General features: G+C 35.1%; 1 protein-coding gene across 3 annotated transcripts in view; it reads left to right on the top strand.

The window, feature by feature from the left end:
* The window catches only part of LOC139958534 (integrin beta-1-B-like), a 112,187-nt gene that overhangs the window by 89,117 nt on the left and 7,067 nt on the right, over window positions 1–16,003 (top strand). For all 3 annotated transcript variants that reach the window (XM_071955663.1, XM_071955661.1, XM_071955662.1), the window contains 15 exons: window positions 183–279; window positions 1,083–1,176; window positions 3,487–3,573; window positions 4,102–4,266; window positions 5,592–5,705; window positions 6,271–6,360; window positions 6,924–7,123; window positions 8,186–8,270; window positions 9,606–9,742; window positions 10,265–10,425; window positions 11,020–11,147; window positions 12,014–12,106; window positions 13,134–13,269; window positions 14,621–14,725; window positions 15,406–15,572. In XM_071955663.1, coding sequence (XP_071811764.1) covers window positions 183–279; window positions 1,083–1,176; window positions 3,487–3,573; window positions 4,102–4,266; window positions 5,592–5,705; window positions 6,271–6,360; window positions 6,924–7,123; window positions 8,186–8,270; window positions 9,606–9,742; window positions 10,265–10,425; window positions 11,020–11,147; window positions 12,014–12,106; window positions 13,134–13,269; window positions 14,621–14,725; window positions 15,406–15,572 — 1,859 coding nt within the window. The remainder of the gene's footprint in view (window positions 1–182; window positions 280–1,082; window positions 1,177–3,486; window positions 3,574–4,101; window positions 4,267–5,591; window positions 5,706–6,270; window positions 6,361–6,923; window positions 7,124–8,185; window positions 8,271–9,605; window positions 9,743–10,264; window positions 10,426–11,019; window positions 11,148–12,013; window positions 12,107–13,133; window positions 13,270–14,620; window positions 14,726–15,405; window positions 15,573–16,003) is intronic.

Raw genomic sequence — 16,003 nt, 5'->3', positions numbered from 1 at the left:
TGTATCGATGAAGTCAATCATAACATATATTTTTATATCTCTGAATGATAAACCTTTGTTTCAGACTGAGGGTATCCTACTTAGTTGTTGCACCAACGTCGTCATGCTACTTTAACAAATAGAATTGTCATTCATATTTCATCGTTCTTTTCACATTTTGCCTTGTTTCTCATCTATTCCAGCTGCTGAAATGCAGAATATAACCTCCAATTTCAGACTGGGTTACGGTGCTTTCGTGGATAAGAAAGTAGTCCCTTATGTAGAAATTACACCAGCGAGGTATGTCTATATATGTGATATTCAGTGTCAGATTTATTGGATAGGTAGGGACATGGGGGGTGGTGGGTTGTGGGGGAACTAATATCATCGTTTGTTATGGATTTTGCCCTTGTGAGGTTGTCGTTGATGGAAATTAAATATTTGCAAGTAGATATATTAAAAGAAATGAAATAAAAGAAATGAATTCCCGGAAGATGTTGGATTAAGGGACAGACAAGTATTTTTGTTATTATTGACATTGCCAAAGGCATAATGAATCTCGGTGATGGTGTGTGTGTTAGTGTCTGCATGGTTTATAAAGTATGTGAATCCATGGTATCAAGTACAAGAACCCTACTGTTTTGTCTTTTGTGAAGGTCAATGATCATTTTAGATCAAGGTAGATATAAGTCTGACAACTTTGTAAACAAGAGAAATCCATGGAAAAACTTGCATGAATTTCATATTTAGTGTGATCTAACTTTAGTGAGTATGAGAGTATGCTGTCTGCAGAGGTCAAAGGTCTTTGAAGGTCAACAGAAAAGTTTAAAAATTTTGAGAACACAAAGTGACCATTACCACAAAACTGTTTGTGTATATTGTGAACCATTGGTTAAAAGTTGTGTACAGTATTTCATTAAGTGCCCTCATATGAAACGTGGCAGTCATTCATGGTAGGTTCATACTCTTTGTGGGATAGTATTTCATGTCTTACAGATTTTAACATGTAGTAGAGAAATAAGGTAAAAGTATTCCATTTTATTTTTCCAATATAAAATAAATTTGCTGGAAATAATGAGTTGTAAAATTCTTTGTCTCTTCAGACTGCTGAATCCTTGTGGTCCCAGTGCCACATGTGAACCACCATTTGGCTTCCATAATGTTTTACCCTTGACCGAACAGACGGAAAGGTTCTCTGTAAGTAATAATCACATTAATGTTCTCTTGTTGAACCTCTTCTGATGATATTAGATAAGCTTCATCACCCTGCCAGAAGTGTTGATGGTGGCAAACATAATTAGTGGGTAGTAAAGTTCAACTGATTTACTCAGATGACCTTTATGGATCAGTTAACTTGAAAATAATGAGTCTTGGGTGACCATAACTGTTATCTCCTCTTCCAAACCATTATTGGGTTATCCAATAGACATCTTGCAGCATGTGTCTGGGGGGAGGAGGGTGGGGGCATTGGGGGAAGGTTGGGGGGCAAGCATATGGTGCATTGGGGCTCCAGAAGTAATATGCATTTATTTCTTTAGCTGCTGACTACTCTGATTAATAATTCACTAAAGAGGTTCCCTGCTTTTGCTTCAAAATGTTAGTTAAACTTGCAAAATGTTTTGAGTTATGCTTTCCTGGAAGCTATAACCTCCATAAGGGGTGTGTAAGAGGAAAGTTAGTTAACTATCATTGGGAGAGCGACAATGCTCCAACAAAACACTGTCAAAATCTCTGTAAATGTTTAAACGTAGGTGAGTTAATGTGTGTGTCGCATGTACTAAAATGTGTCTGGTTACTAAAAATTTATGTTTTGACTCCAAAATAATAATAACAATGATGATATGAATTACAGGGGCAAGGACGATGATGCAAGAAATTTTAAAGAACTTAAAAAAGAGAAGAAAAATAACATTAATGGTTTGAAAGAAAGTACAGTCCATTAGGAAGTTTAAGAAACATGCTAAAGGGAATGCAATGCTTACAGCCATTTCACAGTTGTGGTATTTTATGTACAGATACATAGATTCAACATGCTCTAGCATTGATTTATATAGTGTCCTTGCTGTGAGAGGCCACTCGCATAACCCTTGGTTAGCCTTGTCACAGCTGCTCTTTTCTAACCATGTGTGTCCTTCACTGAATGAATCATTTATAGAACAAGGAAAAACAAATTAATAAAAATCACAAATTCTATAACAGTTTCTTTTTCTGCTTACATAACATTTGTCAGGACAGTTGTACAAAACTAATGACTTTATTCTATAGACTTTTTGTCCGGTTACTTTCTCATTTATGTTAGTTCACTTGAGGGTGTTTAGGATAGTCATCTCATTGCAGGAAGCCATGTTATAGCGTTTTTCTTTGGTATTTCTGAAAGCAGAAGTAAAAATGTCTCAACATTTCCTAGACAGAAATATTATTGCAGGTTGTGTGTAAAATGATATTATTGATGTTAAATTTTAGACATGTTTCCTATATCATAATCAATATGTACAGTACACACAAGTACGAAGAATTCCATTTTTTGATTAAACTTGTCATCTTTTATTTGAATTTGAGTCATAAAAAAAGCTTCTTCTTTTTATCTTTTGTTTTTATGAAAGGGTCCTTTCTACTAGGTGAAAGCTAAAAGATTTTATTAAACTATATAGTAGGTGGTTTAAAGTTGAGTTCATATATTGATTTCGCATATTAACACTTTTACAACCCCCCTGAAAGTTATGACTCAGAGATATGCACTTTTGATTTATGCTCACAAGTTACTCTACAAGGTTTTCTGTACTTTAGGAATTTTCAAAAGTACAAATTTTTTCCTCCCCCCAAGTTTTAAGTAGATGAATATAGCTTTTAGTCTGCAAAATGGAAAAGGAAATGTATGATCGTGTATCAAATGAAACAAAGTAACAGAACAAAAATGTTGATAAAATGATGAACGTAAACACAAAGCAAACGATAAGGGATCATAATTTCACTATAAGAGGTGTCATCCTTTCTTGTACTAGCATTACCTAATGGATACTTTACTGTCACCAAGTATATTGGAACTTATTTTCTGTTCCTATAGTTAGCATAAATTGCTAATTATTATGCAGCCGTTATATTTTCAATCATTCTTTTTGCAAAGAATTCATGGCAGCCAGTGGTAATGCATTCGAAAAGGTAATGTGTTGCGTAAAGCTAAATTCTGATAGCAGAGCTGTCAGACATATTCAAAATTTCCTATTCAGACGGTTTTGTACCAAACTTGAAGAAAATGACTCAACTGTAACATTTATATCACCTCATTCAGTGCAAGTTGCTTTTCCATCAAGTCATGAATGAGTCTAGACATCTTTTTGGAGATGGTTATTATGCTCAATACACCATAATGGCCTAATACCTTGTATACGATATTTTTATTTAATGGAATAATTATGCATAATCAGTCCCCAATTATTCATGACTTAAATATCTCTATACTTGCTGTAACTCAAAATGTTAAAGTTTCACTGTTCTTATATTTGACAGCAAGAGGTTGGTGTAGTGAAAAGTTCTGGTAACCTTGACAACCCTGAGGGTGGCCTGGATGCCTTACTTCAAGCTACTGTGTGCAGTGTAAGTCTATAATCTTCTTTAGTTAAAGGTATTGAAGACTCGCCCCAAACCGCGTGCCACGCTCTGAAAAAGTTAACTTTCCGTTGCTTGCAAGTGAAGTTTTCTGCTTGTTGCTACAAAATGCAGACAGTAATGAAACGTGATACCTTGTTATGTTTAGCTGGACCTGAGATGTCCATCGCTGTATCGTTTGCATACTGTGCTGTGGGTATTGATCCCAGCTGTATGTACTGACTGCACACTAATTACCGAAGGTAGCAAGCTGTGTGCCTATTTTCTGGGATCGATGGTGGTGTCTAACACTTCTGTTACACCTCATTCGAAACTAGGTCAAATTACCGGCATAAGACGTTTCTTTTTGTGCGTGTCTTCACACCCTTTAATGATGCTCTCATTCTTATTTCTCCCAATCCTATCGAATATTTACAACATTTAATACCTAAATCTGTGTTGAATCATTTATTTGGTTCGTACATTTTTGCTACTCAACCTTACCAGAACTATCCAACTTTTTCTTTTGTATTCCAGGAACAAATTGGCTGGAGAGAAAGAGCCAGGCATATGCTTTTATTTTCCACTGACTCCCCATTCCACATAGCTGGTGATGGAAAGTTAGGTGGTATAGTAATGCCTAATGATGGTCTATGCCACACAGATTCAGTAAGCGGTCTTTACACTGAAGCAACCACTCAGGTAAAAAGCAACTATTTTATCAACTCTGTGAATGTTCTACTTGAAAGAAGCAGTTTCAGTTTGATTGCTTTTTCAGTCAATCAATGGACAAGTTGAAAGAAATTTAAATCTATGAAATGCGTAGTTCAATATTGTCTCTAAGCATACAACAATTCATTGGGGATAAATGTAAAGCTTAACATATATTAGAAGATTTTAGATTAGATTAGACCAATTAGATTTTAAGTTTCTTATTTTGGTTTCTGTAAAGGTTTGCATCCGATTTTCTCCCCATAGAATTTCACATTCCACAAAATAAATGAACCAAATTTATTGAAATGATTATGTTTACTCCACAACTCCTTTTCCTGAAAACTATGGTGCCCAAAAATGACAATAACACAGGAAAGCATTTTTGTTTAAACTGTGGTCATTGCAGTATATTGAACAATGCTTTTGTCACAACATAGTCCCTTCAGACAAGCTTTTGTCACAACATAGTCCCTTCAGACAAGCTTTTGTACAACATAGTCCCTTCAGACTAGCTTTTGTACAACATAGTCCCTTCAGACTAGCTTTTGTACAACATAGTCCCCGCGGATTAGCTTTTGTACAACATAGTCCCTTCAGACTAGCTTTTTGTACAACATAGTCCCTTCAGATTAGCTTTTGTACAACATAGTCCCTTCAGTCTAACTTTTTGTACAACATAGTCCCTTCAGATTAGCTTTAGTATAACATAGTCCCTTCAGTCTAGTTTTTGTACAACATAGTCCCTTCAGATTAGCTTTTGTACAACATAGTCCCTTCAGTCTAGCGTTTTGTACAACATAGTCCCTTCAGAGAAGCTTTAGTACAACATAGTCCCTTCAGTCTAGTTTTTGTACAACATAGTCCCTGTGGATTAGCTATTGTACAACATAGAATTGCTTCAGACTAGCTTTTGTCTCAACATAGTCCCTTCAGACTAGCTTTTGTCACAACATAGTCCCTTCAGACTAGCTGTTGTTATAGTATAGTCCCTTCGGACTAGCTTTTGTTGATTTTAAGCTACAGTTATCTTTTCTTTGATCTGCTTTTGCCCACTAAAGGACTTCATTCTCTTAAGCAATTTGACTACATAAAAACCTTTCCCTGCTCCTCATGCAAGCTGCTACTAATTAAGCCCAGTTACATTAACATCGGAACACAAAGCAACTGACAATACATAAGACTAAAATTGTAAATATCTTTGTGTTGATTGGATTGCCAAAGCTTTTAATGGGTTTTCCCTTCAATGTTTAATAAGAACATTGCTTCTTATCAGAAGGTAATTGTCTACTTTATTTCTTTAATCATTTGTAAAGGATTATCCCTCCATCAGCCAGCTAAGTGCCATGATGGAAGAGAACCGTATTCTGCCAGTCTTTGCCATCGGCAAAGCCTCTGCAACTGCTCAAGATCCTTATGTCTACTATGAGGTAAGTTTGTCACAAATTATTCATTTCTTGTCTTCAGTTGCACATATCAAAGGCTCAGTGGGGAACCTTTGATCATTCCCACTGTCAGAGTAGTAGATCAGAAGCCATGCATGAGGAGGGAGGGGCAATATTTTTCCAGATCTTTAATTGCTGGTGGCCTGGGTAATTCTTTATTTCAAAACAGTACCTTCTCCTCCCACCAATACTCATCCCGTCTGCACAATAAAGAAATGTTGGCATCTAAACCCCTGTAAGTCATAATAAGTTATACTGGAGGAAGCTTACAAACATTGTGAGCAGGCATAAACTTGAGTTTCCAATGACCCCATTTCAACCATTGTTGAATATACCCTTTTACCAGATTTTCTAGCTCATTTATACAAGCAATAACATAACATATCAATCACATCATGCATTGACACTGGAGATCAACACATTCTGTTATTTTTGTTGAGTGGATGCTTATTTTTTTTATAAGAAAGTCTCTTACCTTGTAAATTTTTAATGATGATATGTGAGAATGATGATATGTGAGAAACTAATCATTCTTTTATTATCTTTTTAGCAACTAAAAGATTTCTTTCACGAAGCATATGCTGAGAGGCTGACTCAAAATTCATCAAATGTTGTTCAAATAGTCAAAGATGTCTATGCGGTAAGTTTTTTCCCCCAAGAGAGCATAACATTTGTCGAAAACTGTGTTTTCCTCTGGAAACAGCCATGTACAGTAGGAACTCGTTAAAACAGTTCCTGGTATAGAAAAGAGGAATCAGCCATCATCCGTGCGATAGTTTTTACTTCAAGATTCGTTAGCCCAAATCGCATATCCCAGTAACAGTTGGGTCTTTATTACAATATTTTACCTGAAAATTAAAATTTTAACAACAATTGTGGTAGTAAATCATCAATGAAGTTTTAATAGTGCACATTTAAACAAAAGCAAAGTCTAGAGATTCGTGAAGGGGGGGGGGGGGGACAGGGTTAAGGCATAGGGAAGAATGCATCACAGCTTTGATTGACCCTCTTTATGACCATAGTTGAGCTTTTAATACCACACAAACTGTTAGTTTCAAATCGATAATGAGTTAATGCATAACTATGGAATACGGGGGGGGGGGGGCTTGGTTAAAGTTGTTCAGTGGACTATATACCTCCACCATTTCTTTAAAAATAGTTATACTTTTTGGTTATTTTGAGACTTTTTGATTGATTTTGTAGAGTATCACCTCTGGTGTGAAGCTTGAAGATGATGCTGACAAGGAAGTGATAGACGTTGGCTACACATCGTACTGTCTGGGTGCTGCACCCCAAAAAGGTGTCTCTGGATGTGAGGGTCTAAGGTTAGGTGACAAGGTTCGGTTTGCTCTGGATATCACACTGAAAAACACTTCTTGCGATGGTGACAAGAGGACATTTAGGTGAGTAAAACTCAACACATTTCAGGAAGTAGAAGTACGCTCAGGTTTTGATTGGGTGCAGTGTTAGGCAAAGTATGTGGCGTTACTGTGAAAGTTTTGAAGACTTGCTTGATGGTATCAAAGCAGTGGTCTGACTGCTTTACTTTTAAAGGCTGTGGGATGCAAGATTCACACTTATGTGTCACTGAAATGGCATAACTGAACCTGGGTTAATGCAGTACATTTTAATAATATGAAAATGTTCATACAAGGTGAAATATTTTTCTCTTTTGTTAACGAAAGAACAAAATATTTGTAAGGGAATGGACTGGTCATCGTTGATCACCGACGATTGCTTTTTTTTTCCGATGGTTTTCATACAGTTTTACTTTCACATTGTCAATTCCCTTTATAGTCAGTTTAGAATAACAACTTGGCATATCGACCAATCCTGTCACTTTTAGTTTTGTCTTTCAGAATTTTATTAGGGAAGTCAAAATGGTTTATGGTTAGAAATTGTAATCGTGGTAAATGCCGGTAGTTTCCCACGCTTTGTGCAAAGTGAAATTGGCCGTTTTTACCACGTTAAAATTGCATTGTAAAACTACATTGTATTTAGAATAGCGTTGTAAAAATAATCAGTTGAAATTAATAACCCATTTTTCTATTATATTTCATGGCTTAGTAAAATATGCATGATCTATTAACTCAGCCTGGCATTAAAATTGTTTGCATGAGACACGAAGACATAAAGTAAATTAAACAACAAAACTGTTTGTTTGCTTTATTGTGAAATGAAAGTCAGTGCTGTATATGGGCTACTGAACTATTCTTCTATCAGAGGCTATGGCATTAGTCAAGATTAGGATTGTGAAGGGTGGTGGGGGTTGGGGTGGGGGTGGGGGGAGTTGAATGGAAAGGGAAGCATATATTACGTCTTTGTTTTGTCTCACTGCTGGGTCCTTCAGTGCTTACTCCGACCAACTTTATGTAAACAGATAATCACATTTCAAACAGTTTTCTTATTGTATGGTATTATGGACAGCTTCTCTTTTCCCCTGTTTTCCTATTTTTTCTCTACAGCTTCAAGGTCGGTCCAACCGCCTTTGCAGAGAATCTTGAAGTCACAATTGAAGCACTTTGTGATTGTGACTGTTCAGATAATACGGTAAGCTTCGTAATTCATCACAGAGATTTAGAAAGTGAAAGTAAACTAAAGAAAACATATAATAAATTGGCTTTAACTTCCATTTACATAGCTCGCAGTATCGGTGAGGCATAATGTGATAGCATATATTCATTGTCATAGGGAAACTCCTTTTTGGCAATTATCCAGGATGCATTCTTATCTTCAGAAATGGGAACACAATAGCGCTTGGAGAACATTTGTTATTGTTATGACACATATCACATCCTGCATTGCTGGAGTAACAGTAAGATGTTTTGAATATGTATAAAAGTAAGTTGGCCTGACGTTTCGATCCTAGCAGGATCTTCTTCAATGGCTAAATGACAAGTAACAGTAACAGAAGGGACAAAAACAAGCACAGAATACAGACAGGTTAATGAGCATGGTGAACACAATGAGATGGATGAATTAAAGAAAAAATATGTGACAAAAATGGAACGAACCACCATATCTAATACAAATAAAATGTAACAAGATATACTGTTGATGTTTTTAACAAGCAATGTGGAATGTTGTTCTCTTCACATAAAGTTTCACTTTGTCTGTTACAGTTATATCCCTGTAAGTAACAATGGAATAGCCTAATTATTAAAACTAGCATTTTCTTAAGTGTCACATGTTCTGCTACAGGAATATCCCTCTAAGTAATAATGGAATAGCCTAACTTTTACCTTCCATTTTTCATTATGGTGCCTCAAACATTGATTTTATGCTTCATCTGTAATACCTTGCTGATCGGAAGGAGCAAGATGATGAAGTTGAGAGCAAAATAAAAAGGAAGAATCTGGAAAAATGGCGATAACATTTATCCACTCTGGTGCATTCATTTTAAAATATTGAAAGGGTTTTTGACATAAATATGATGAATGATGAAAAAGAAAGTTCATCTGAAATCAATATTAAGGCAGGTTTGTGAGAGGTTTTCAATACATGTTTGATACCATATTCTTGCTGAAATTCAATAATAATGTCTGTAGGCCATTGGCTTTGACTAGAAATCTTCATTTCAAATGAATGAGGTAAAGGATTTAAGAAAATTGAAATTTTAAATAAAATGAAAACTTGTCTGCGCGAGGAAAGTGACTGGACTCATCCTGACTTATTTAAAATACTCATCGTTAACTTTCATAATTTGTAAAACTCTTTGACTGTTTTCTCTTTAATCTTATTCATTGATCGTACCCGGTACTAAAGGAAAACTCCTAGTTGAACGCAATAAACAGCTTTAATTGCAAAGTATGTTTTCAGTTTTAGTCTTTTCATATTAATTTGTTATTTTGTTATATTACTTTGATATTTGTGTCCTCCATGTAGATTGTGTCTCCTGATTACTGCTCTAACGGTAACGGTTCATTAGTGTGCGGAGCTTGTACCTGCTTCGAGGGTCGATCAGGTAGACTCTGCGAATGTGATCGAGACGAAGCAGAAGGAGTTGATGAAGCTTGTGTTGCGTGAGTTCTTAATCACTTTAAGTTTACTGAAAAACTAGAGATATGGAAACACCTGTGTTATTTTGCTTCAAAATATATAGTGGTTTAACTTTTCAGATGGACAGGGGAGGGGAACGATCTGTTTAGTTGTCAGTTTTACAATCTTGCCATGAATGGTGGCGGCCATCACCCTGATTTTAAAAAAGGTGTTCCATATCTAAATATTTGGTTTTAAGTTGCACTGCAGTGGATGCATGAAAGTTAAGAGTAAATATTTCGAGCTCGGTAAGATGTGGAAGTTGCCATGTTTTCCATTTTATGATACTTTTAGATTAAAACCTATCAGTCTTTTCATAGCTATTTTAGATAATTGTCATATGTATTCCTAGCCAAACAGCTGACACAGATGTCAGATTAATCTCACTTTGCCAGTATCATTTAACCAGTTGATTGCAACATCAAACAGACATCAAGCAAGAACTGTTCTTCAGAGGATGTAGCAGCTTCCTTGTCTTTAGTATATGCTTCATTCTTTATACACAGGCCAGATTCAGAAGAGAAGTTAGAATGTTCTGGGCGTGGTACGTGTGTTTGTGGAAGATGTGAATGTGATTACAGGGCCAACACGAGGGAGGAAATAAGCGGTCCTTACTGCGAATGCGACAACTTTTCTTGCGAGAGGTATAAGGGAGAGATATGTGGAGGTGAGTCGTTTAACTCAGCAAGGCCACAAAGTTCTGGCTTCTGTTTACTTTTGCTATGTAACAGTGTTTAGTTGACTCCAACTTGTTAGTATTTGGTCATTTGACAAACAGGTAGCTACAGTTGTACTGTTTTTACTTGTATTCTAATCAAGTATGGAATGAATATTTCTTGTAGTAATGTTTCATACATGTAAGCTTAGGGGTACAACTGCATTAAATGGATGATTATTGTGATGGCATAAGGGGAAAAGGGAGGGGGTGGGGTGGGATGAAGAAAGTTAAACCCTTCTTTTTCAGACAGCCTAGGCTCCCCCCCCCAAAAAAAAATATTTGTGTCCACAATAAATCTTTTAGTTTAAATAGGTTTGTTGCATACCCCCTAGAAATGTATGTCACTACAAAGAAAAAGCCTCCCCCCCCAAAGAAAAAGTGACCCCCCAAAGAAAAAGTGAGGGAAAAAAAGGAATAGAAGTCTAGCTATGCCCTGAACCATGCATTATACTGTAAGAGATGCTTACAGCCTTTATTTTACTTGGTTGGTTATCAGTCCAGGTGATGTAGATGTTATAAATATTTCTTGTCCTTTCCCAACAGGTCCTACCAGAGGACAGTGTGTCTGTAATGAGACCTCCTGGAGGAGTGAGTGTGTTTGTAATGAAGGCTACATCAACAGTAACTGTAATTGCTCCCTGTCAACAGATACCTGTATCGCACCTAATGGGGTGAGTACTGACCCCCCTAACAATGATACACAGGGTACAGTAGGGGTAAATAAAATAAAGAAAATGACTGGTGTAAATCATTGAACATTTCATCACATTGTACTTTATTGAATGGGATTGGAAGGGGGGAATGAAATCAGCATTGACACTTAGTAATCTCACATGGGGTACAAGAGGGGTGCAATGCGTATCTTCAGAAACCCTTTATCAGATGGTGTGGTAAACCTTGATTTTTTTTTTTGTGGGGAGGGAGCAGTTCTGGCCTGTAGCAAGTTCAAATGGAATATGTTTTGGTGGCCAATCCTTTATCAAGTCAAGTCAACATAAACCTATTCAATCTCACATGGTGTACAGAAATTTGCATCGAGCAATGGTCGGATGAATTCTTTATCAACCGTTTTAATAGTAGAGAGAATGGGGTGGGGGGGGTGGGGGAAAGCAATGACCTTTGACAATCCAGCTTAAATTTGATGTTGCTAAATATCCAATTTACTGCTGAATTCTGTGGATAGCTATTTCAGATTCTTGTTAAAAGTCAATTTAAGTTTATTTCATAATATACTCTTTTTTTTTTTACCAAGGAGTATCATATTATCCCCTAGAGCTGTAGGATAGAAACTTAAATCCTGCTTATCACTAAAATTGTTTATCAAAGAGGGTAATTTTAATATACTCTTGAGAGAAGATTTCATTTGATATCAGTTTTCAAATATTTCATAATTTAAGATGTTCAATAGCAACAGTTCCAATCAATATGTCTCTTCAGAAGAGGTATCCATGGCGATAAAAATGAGGAATTTATTTTGATATCTGCTCTATCCATTCTTAATTTTATCGTTGGTTTTCCATTTCTCTATCATGTTTAGCGTCTATGTAATGATGAAGGTGACTGTGAGTGCGGCGCCTGTACATGTAGGAATCCTGAGAAGTTCTCTGGCGCAACCTGTCAACTCTGTAAGGTAAAGAAAATAATTTCATTTGCAATGGAAACATTTCAGTTTGTTTGTTATTTGTTTGTATTCTCATTTGTTTTGTTATTTGTTTGTATTCTCATTTGTTTTGTTATTTGTTTGTATTCTCATTTGTTTTGTTATTTGTTTGTATTCTCATTTGTTTTGTTATTTGTTTGTATTCTCATTTGTTTTGTCATTTTTTGGTATTCTCATTTGTTTTGTTATTTGTTTGTATTCTCATTTGTTTTGTCATTTTTTGGTATTCTCATTTGTTTTGTTATCTGTTTGTATTCTCATTTGTTTTGTTAATTGTTTGTATTCTCATTTGTTTTGTTAATTGTTTGTATTCTCATTTGTTTTGTTATTTGTTTGTATTCTCATTTGTTTTGTTATTTGTTTGTATTCTCATTTGTTTTGTTATTTGTTTGTATTCTCATTTGTTTTGTTATTTGTTTGTATTCTCATTTGTTTTGTTATTTGTTTGTATTCTCATTTGTTTTGTCATTTTTTGGTATTCTCATTTGTTTTGTTATTTGTTTGTATTCTTTTTTTCTTTTTTTAAATAAGTTTTAGTGCAGTTTCCTCTTAACATAATGATCAAAGAGCTCCCTGCTATTTTCAGTTTTGTGTCTTTACAGGGATATGCTATGAGCACATATTCCAGGAAGGGGGGGGGGTGGGGGGAGGAGGTACCAACCTTTCAAAAAATTTACTCAATGAGATGGTTCTTTTTCTTTTTTTGTAACAAAGAAATTGTAATATTTAAGTTTGAACCACAAAGAAAATAGGGCAAGCTCATTCTGCCTGGTTCATTTAGTCCAGATGTTTCCAAATATTTTTTTTTAAATTCAAACAATCCATTATTATGACATGGTTGCTCTTCTTCATCATTCTAACTTTATTAAATCCCAAGATACAAACATGAAGAACCATGCATCCACATATTTTTTTACGTTATTAGTAAATAAAAGAGTCAGTGACATTTTGTCTCATCTTTACATTGACCACTGATTATTTGTCTTGTTTACACCAGGATTGCCCCAGCGAATGTGAAATCAACGAGCCTTGTGTACAGTGTAAAGCGTTTGGGACTGGTCCTTACGATGATAAACAGTGTGATGCTTGCCCTCATCCAATCGTAGTTGTGGAAGAACTTTCTGATAGAGAAGGTAAAAAACTCATCACTTCACAAGGGTGTAAATTTTTCATGATATCTCAGTCATAAAATCACCCCTCTGATGGAAGGCAGTCAGCTGCATAACATTTAGTCTTGCATATTAAAATATGTAAATTTGAAAGTCATTTCTGGCATCTCACCACTTGTTTGCAACAAGTTCTAGGCAAACTTAACAAGTATTGATCTAAGTGCGATTGCAATGGATCAAACTAAAATGACATTTTTTTCTTTAAATCTTTCAACTCAAAGATAGCAAAAGTATCTCTCAGGGAAATATTCCCTTCAAACTGGTTCTAAATTTTACGACCAGATTCATTAATAGATGATGAGTAAAATCACAAGCAAGAAAAGACAGAAGTTGCAAGTAAGACTTGTGTTGTGTGAGTTCCATCATGATTACATTTAACCATTACGAGATGATGGAAACAACATTGTCATCAGTGTACGTAATACAAACTGGGAATTTATCAGAATATCAAGAGATACTACTCTTGATTATCTGATATAAAGTTGACCTGCTGAGTTTCTCGCTGTGACATAAATATGTCACGGAAGCAAGTTTCAGATTCATCCCAACATCCTGTCATAAAGTCTAGTGATATAGATCAGTGTCAAGCTTGCAGTTACTAGATTCATATTACTTTCAAGAGCAGGTTACCTGACTCGTAAAGTCACATTTTGACTCACTTTTGCATATAATGTATTTCTCAAGAATTGCACTTGAAACAAAAGTTTGAATTTTGTTTTGACATTTACTTGAACATGTTGTGAATCAATGAGAATATCACATGACAAGCTCCTTGTAACTTTGGAGATGTTATTTAATATCTGAATCGCTAAAGCTGACAAAACATCAACTGTGTAAAGTTGAAACCTGAAGTCACTCTGTCTAAGATGAACACTTCAGGACTGTTCATAAGTATGAATTCATGTTTTGATGTCTTTATGTATTTTAAATTTTAAAGTATGGTCTCCAAATATCTCAGCTCAGGTTTTGAAAGATACTTTTGTTGTAAGACCCTCCAGTTAACAAGGGTTAACATTCAACTCAAGACTCATGCATGAGCTGAACATATTTAATCAATTCTAACCCTAAATTTTTTATCCATGTTTTTAACATCTTTCTTGTTTTAAAATCTTTTCTCTACCATGCCATATTTTGGGTTTTCCTTCATTTTTTAAAAGTTGTTATCCATAATTTTAACCAGATCATTAAAGTAAGACAAATAAAACAACTCATAGTTTTTCATAATTTATAATATTTTTTGTAATATTTTCATACAATCACTTGCGTCATTGTTCATTACTTTTTTTTGTACTTGTTTGCTCTACTCTCGTTTCAGGAAGTGAAACCTGCGTATTCACTGATGATGATGACTGCAGTGTATATTTTACACATGAAATCCTACCTAATGGAACATACTATATTGAAGTCAAAGAAGAGAAAGGTACCTACATTTTATTTTTCTTTCACTTGTTTGCCAGCTTTAGGGTGATTATAATGGATGTGCATTAAATACAGCAAATTCATCCTTTAGGTGATCTTAATTTCCCGAGTCTGTAGAACATATTGTGTTAGCGTGCAATGTGTACATGAATTTTGCTTCGGTGTTGGTATTTGTCTCTTGTCAAGAGGAAGAAGTTTTTTTTTTTTTTTGGAGAGGATTTGATGGACGATTTTAAAATTGTAGAGATGAAGTATGGTGCCAGCAAAATGCAAATTGTAGAGAAAATTACAAACTGCAATTAAAAGATTGATTTTATTCACTTCTGAGTGTCAAAGGTCACTGACTTGATCAATTGGATTATCAGACGGTTTGGTTGATTTATATCCAAATGTTAAAATTGTTTGCGTATGGGAATAAATATTCACATACCAATTTCTCGTAACTTATAAATCAAATAATTATGATGATATTTGAGCATTATCTAGTAAGATTTACAAAATCAACAACAACAGATATGAATAAGCACTGTGGAAAATTATGCTAGCACTCTCATTATTAACAACAAAAGTAAACAAACAACATAAAATAATATGTATCATACAATATTTGTGCTAAAACTCATTCGTCTGCTAGTGCTCTAAATGTCAAATTTCCTACATCTTTTGACTTTTTTTTTCCAGAATGTCCAGGAACTCCTGAGATCCTTTGGATTATTTTAGGCATCATCCTTGGAATCATCTTTGTTGGTCTGGCTCTTCTCCTCATCTGGAGACTTCTAGCCCTCATTCACGATAGAAATGAATTTGACAGGTTTGAGAAGGAAAGAACCACCGTACAGTGGGAGGCGGTAAGTGTCCACTCACTCACCATTCAGGAATAAGGAATATAGTCATAACCTTTAAAGGGTTGACCTTCTCAAAAGCCAGTTCTAATCAAACTTTTCAAATTTTAAATAAAAAGAATGTAAACTAATTTGGGTGGTTGAATTATTTCATTAGATAATTACTACTGTAGTAACAATATTTTCTGGTCGTCTAATATAATATTTAATTATTATGAGTTCTTCTGAGTGGAGAAAGAAAATGCTAGGAGGGTGCCGAAGATGAAGACACATTCATGTTTAGAATGGTACGTCATACATTTGGAATAATCTTTTTATATTAGAAAAAAGAAATGAAACAACTGTACTAGAGATCAACCAATACAGAGCTTACGTTTGTTGTATGATACCTACTACTAATAAAACTTGTTGATGAATAATTCTTTCCTTTGAATATA

The sequence above is a fragment of the Apostichopus japonicus genome, chromosome 18 (assembly GCF_037975245.1).
Source record: "Apostichopus japonicus isolate 1M-3 chromosome 18, ASM3797524v1, whole genome shotgun sequence".
In the NCBI taxonomy this organism is placed as follows: Eukaryota; Metazoa; Echinodermata; class Holothuroidea; order Aspidochirotida; family Stichopodidae; genus Apostichopus; species Apostichopus japonicus.
Note: the sequence above shows the minus strand (reverse complement) of the source record. Positions and strands in the feature narration are given on the sequence as shown.